At 48.8% G+C, this 3,789-nt stretch overlaps 1 protein-coding gene across 1 annotated transcript; it reads right to left on the bottom strand.

Annotated features, from left to right (window-relative positions):
- Positions 1-243: 243 nt before the first annotated feature.
- Positions 244-2,489, bottom strand: sox11b (SRY-box transcription factor 11b). Its single transcript, XM_086143076.1, has 2 exons — positions 883-2,489; positions 244-799 (listed from the first exon to the last, which is right to left on the bottom strand). Exon 1 carries the CDS (start codon positions 2,326-2,328, stop codon positions 1,120-1,122), a length of 1,209 nt encoding a protein of 402 aa, XP_085999202.1. The 5' UTR covers positions 2,329-2,489; the 3' UTR covers positions 244-799; positions 883-1,119.
- Between the last annotated feature and the right edge of the window lie 1,300 nt (positions 2,490-3,789).

Below are 3,789 nucleotides of genomic sequence, written 5' to 3'. Positions count from 1 at the left end.
TGGACACTCGGAGCACCGAGCAATAATTCTCTTTGAATCAACAATTACAGTCATCTTCAATTGATATGCTAGTTTTCCGGATCGGTTTGGATTAACTAATGAAACCGGGACAGTCGTTGAAGCAACCACAGACACACACACACACACACACGCTCTACAGATGGTATATTCAGGTGATCAATAAACAGTCGGGAAAAGGTGACCTGACTCAGTTCCAGCTGATTTATTCAGTCGTTGACAAACAGACTCCGTCATGGAGGACAGTTTCACCCTTCGCTGCCAAAAACCCTCCAGGATGGACCTTTAACGTTAGTCTTTCCCTCTTTGCTTTCATATTGCACAAAAATAATGAGCAAAAACAAACTTGTGCTGTTGATGAGATTTTATATAATAAAAAAAGGCAACAGAAAAAAAAAACTCTCCTGTCAGACAAATATACATAAAGTCCTAAATCTCGACTATTTTACAAAATGTACAACATTTTTCCTGCTTCTTGTCCATCCAGTCCTTTTAAAACAGCAAGGCCCTTGAAGCAGGGCAGGGATTTGAACCTTCGCCTGCTGAGCAACTCGTGAAAAAAATGATCGAACAAGTGCCTGAATAACCTTGGTCCGGTACAAAAATATGCCAGAAAATAGTTTTGCTTTGTTTATAAAAACAAAAAAAAAGAGAGAGATGAGGTATGTTTGGTTGTGGTAGTATATATATGTGAATATATATATAAAAATGTTTCCTGTCATACCTGTTCGGGTTTAAACTCATAGTATTTCCACAGCGGCTCCTCGACATCTGGAAGGAGCTGGAAACAAGAAATTATATATATATGTATATATATATACATATATATATATATATAAAACAGAAAAAACTAATAAAAAAAACCTTGAGTCACACTGAGTCCTTCATCCGTGTAGTATTTGAGGTCAGTGAAGGAAAATCTGGAAAGCAGAAATCCAGAGAGCAGTCCGGGTTTATTGCAGAAGCACCGTGATCCAGGGTGGGGGTCGCACAGCCCACCCATCCACCCACCCGACCCACGCACACACACACGCACGCACACACACACGCAGCCTCGCACACAGACTCCCCCACCCCGAAAAAAAAAAAAAGAACCGTGCATCAGTAAGTGAAGACCAGGTCGGAGAAGTTGGCCTCCAGCCAGTTGCCTGCGATCATCTCGCTGAGCTCCGGGGTGCAGTAGTCCGGGAACTCGAAGTGCGATCCGAGGCTTCCCTCGCTGCCGCACGAATCCAGGTCCTTGTCCACCAGCGACAGGCTCAGGTTTCCCGCTGCGGCGGCGGCCGGCGCCTCCCAGGGCTCCGCGGAGGCGTGGAGGCCCGCCAGCAGGCTGAGCGTGAAGTCGGCCCCCTCGGCGGGCGCCTCGTCCGGGTCCTCCTCCCCGCAGCAGGAGGAGGAGGAGGCGGTGGAGCGGGACGAGGAAGACGGGGAGACGGGGGACGCGTACGCCGGGGCGGGGCCCCCCTGCCGGGTGATGTTCTTGAAACTGTAGAAGAGCCGCCCGTTTGACTCGAACCCGCCGGCCGCCTCCGGTTCGGCGGCACCGGCGTTGCCGTACCGCCCCCCCTCTTCTTCCTCCTCTCCCCCCTCCTCCTCCTCCTCCTCCTCCTCTTCCTCTTCTTCTGAATCCTCCTCTTCCTCATCCTCTTCTTCTTCGTCGTCGGTAAATTCCCGTTTCACGATCTTGCTGGTTTTGTATGTGGTGGCGAAAACGTACCGGAACCGTGGATCGGTGTGCGGCTGCTGCTGCTGCTGCACCAGCTGCTGCGGCGGGTGGCCGCCCGCCCTCCCGGCACCGACCACCAGCGGCTTGCCGCTCTTCAGCTTGGAGAACTTCCGGCCGCCGGCGGGGTTTTTCCCCGCGGTTCGGACGGTGGACTTCAGCGGCGATGGCGCGCTCGCTTTGCCCGCCGCGAAAGCGCACCCGTCGGTCTTGGGCTTCTTCTTGGGCCGGTACTTGTAGTCCGGATAGTCGGCCATGTGCTGCAGCCGGAGCCGCTCCGCCTCCCGGATGAACGGGATCTTCTCCGTGTCTTTCAGCATTTTCCAGCGCTTCCCGAGTCGCTTGGAGATCTCCGCGTTGTGCATGTCCGGCGACTGCTCCATAATCTTGCGCCGCTCGATCTTCGACCACACCATGAACGCGTTCATGGGCCTCTTGATGTGACCGGAAGCCGTCTTGCACCAGTCCGGTTTCGGCGGCACCGGGCTGCACGCCGAGGCCGCCAGCAGCGCGCTCGCCTCCCGCTCGATCAGATCGCGGGAGCCGGGGTTTATCCCCGCCCCGCCGCGCTCCGTGTGCTGAACCATCGTCTCGGTCTTCCGTTACCAACTAAAATTCCGCAACGGTCCCGGTTACCGAACCGTTTCAACCGACTTTTTTTTTTTTTATTTCACGTTTTCACTTATTCTCTCTTGGGAGCGCAGCTCTCCTGCCGGCAGCATCGCACTAGGTTTAAATTTCCAAACCGGCGTCTTATTAACCGTCTGATCATGCATTTGACGTCACCCGTAGGAGCCAATCATCGCTCTCGTCTGGCTGCCGCTTGTCCCCGCCCTCGTACCTCTGCCAGCCAATGAGAAGCCGTCGTCTCCGGCTCGACTCCCGCCCACCGCCGTCTAGCCATTATGCCCAGTACATTTTCAATCGATTCAGCTTAAACGGTATTTGTATTTTATTCAACCCAATGTTAAGTGATGTATAGATGTCCCCAAAGCTTCAGGCACCTTATAAACATATTCTTTTGGGAAAAAAAAGAGATCGATTTCAAGTTTTTTCTTCTCCACCTTTTCTTGTCTGCAGTTTATTTTTATGTAAATGGACTGTCTATGTGTGTATGTGTGTGCGTCTGTTTGTCAGACGTAAATATGGCTGTTAGGTTAGTCAAAGTAATGTGCAACCAAGTGAAACAGTATCGTTGACATTGTTGCAAATTGTTATTTGTTGTTCTGCCTACTAATGATCCGTTGTTTAAATTCCACAAACTGAATGGTCCCAAGCGTCACCAAAATATTTTGCTTTTTGCACTTTTTTGCATTGCCCTTCTGCCTCAAATCTCAATCTTTCACCACTTCCAACCATGTAACAATCAGTCTTATATTTATATTTATATTTATATTTTCTATAATTATAAAACTATACATTTCTCTGCAGGACATTTCTCACTTCTCATTTCCACAATCACTTCCTATGCAGAGAACCTGTTCTTTTTTTCCATATCTTTAATACAATTTTGCACTGGACTGTATATATTGTACGTACCCTCCGTTTCTGCTAGGTTTTTGTATCCATTTCCTACACATTCTTCCATGCTGCTGTGACAATTGAATTTCTTCGGCATGGGATCAATAAAGTCAATCCTATCCTTTCCTTTAATGTGTAAATGGAGGTTATGTGATGTGTGTGTGTGTGTGTGTGTGTGTGTGTGCGTGCGTGCGTGTGTGTATGTAAAAACACATTAGTGTTTTTACTTCTTGCCACCGTACGGCACGCGCTAATGCAAACGTCATTGTACCTCTGAACAATGACAAGAAAGGCATCATTCATTCATTTATTAACCGTTCCTTTTAAAAGCAGTCAACACCTGGTATTTTTCTGCATTTAACCTTAGTATTCAATCAATGGTCCTTGAATTTCTTTTCCATGAGCCCCCGAGGATTACCAGGCGTCCTCTTGGGCTTACGTTATGGTTCAGGAGAGAAGAAATCTTTCTATTTTTCCACAGTCAGTTGCACATGCAGCATCAACAACATCAGCTAAATCTGTCCTTT

Source organism: Fistularia commersonii, chromosome 36, assembly GCF_037954325.1.
Source record: "Fistularia commersonii isolate RoL2024-O1a breed Wild chromosome 36, RoL_Fcom_v1.0, whole genome shotgun sequence".
NCBI classification, from domain to species: domain Eukaryota; kingdom Metazoa; phylum Chordata; class Actinopteri; order Syngnathiformes; family Fistulariidae; genus Fistularia; species Fistularia commersonii.
The sequence above is the reverse complement of the archived record's forward strand: the minus strand, read 5'-3'. Positions and strand labels throughout refer to the sequence as shown.

Excerpts from the sequence above, each read along its gene's own strand:
- sox11b (XM_086143076.1), bottom strand. The coding sequence starts at position 2,328 with ATGGTTCAGCACACGGAGCGCGGCGGGGCGGGGATAAACCCCGGCTCC.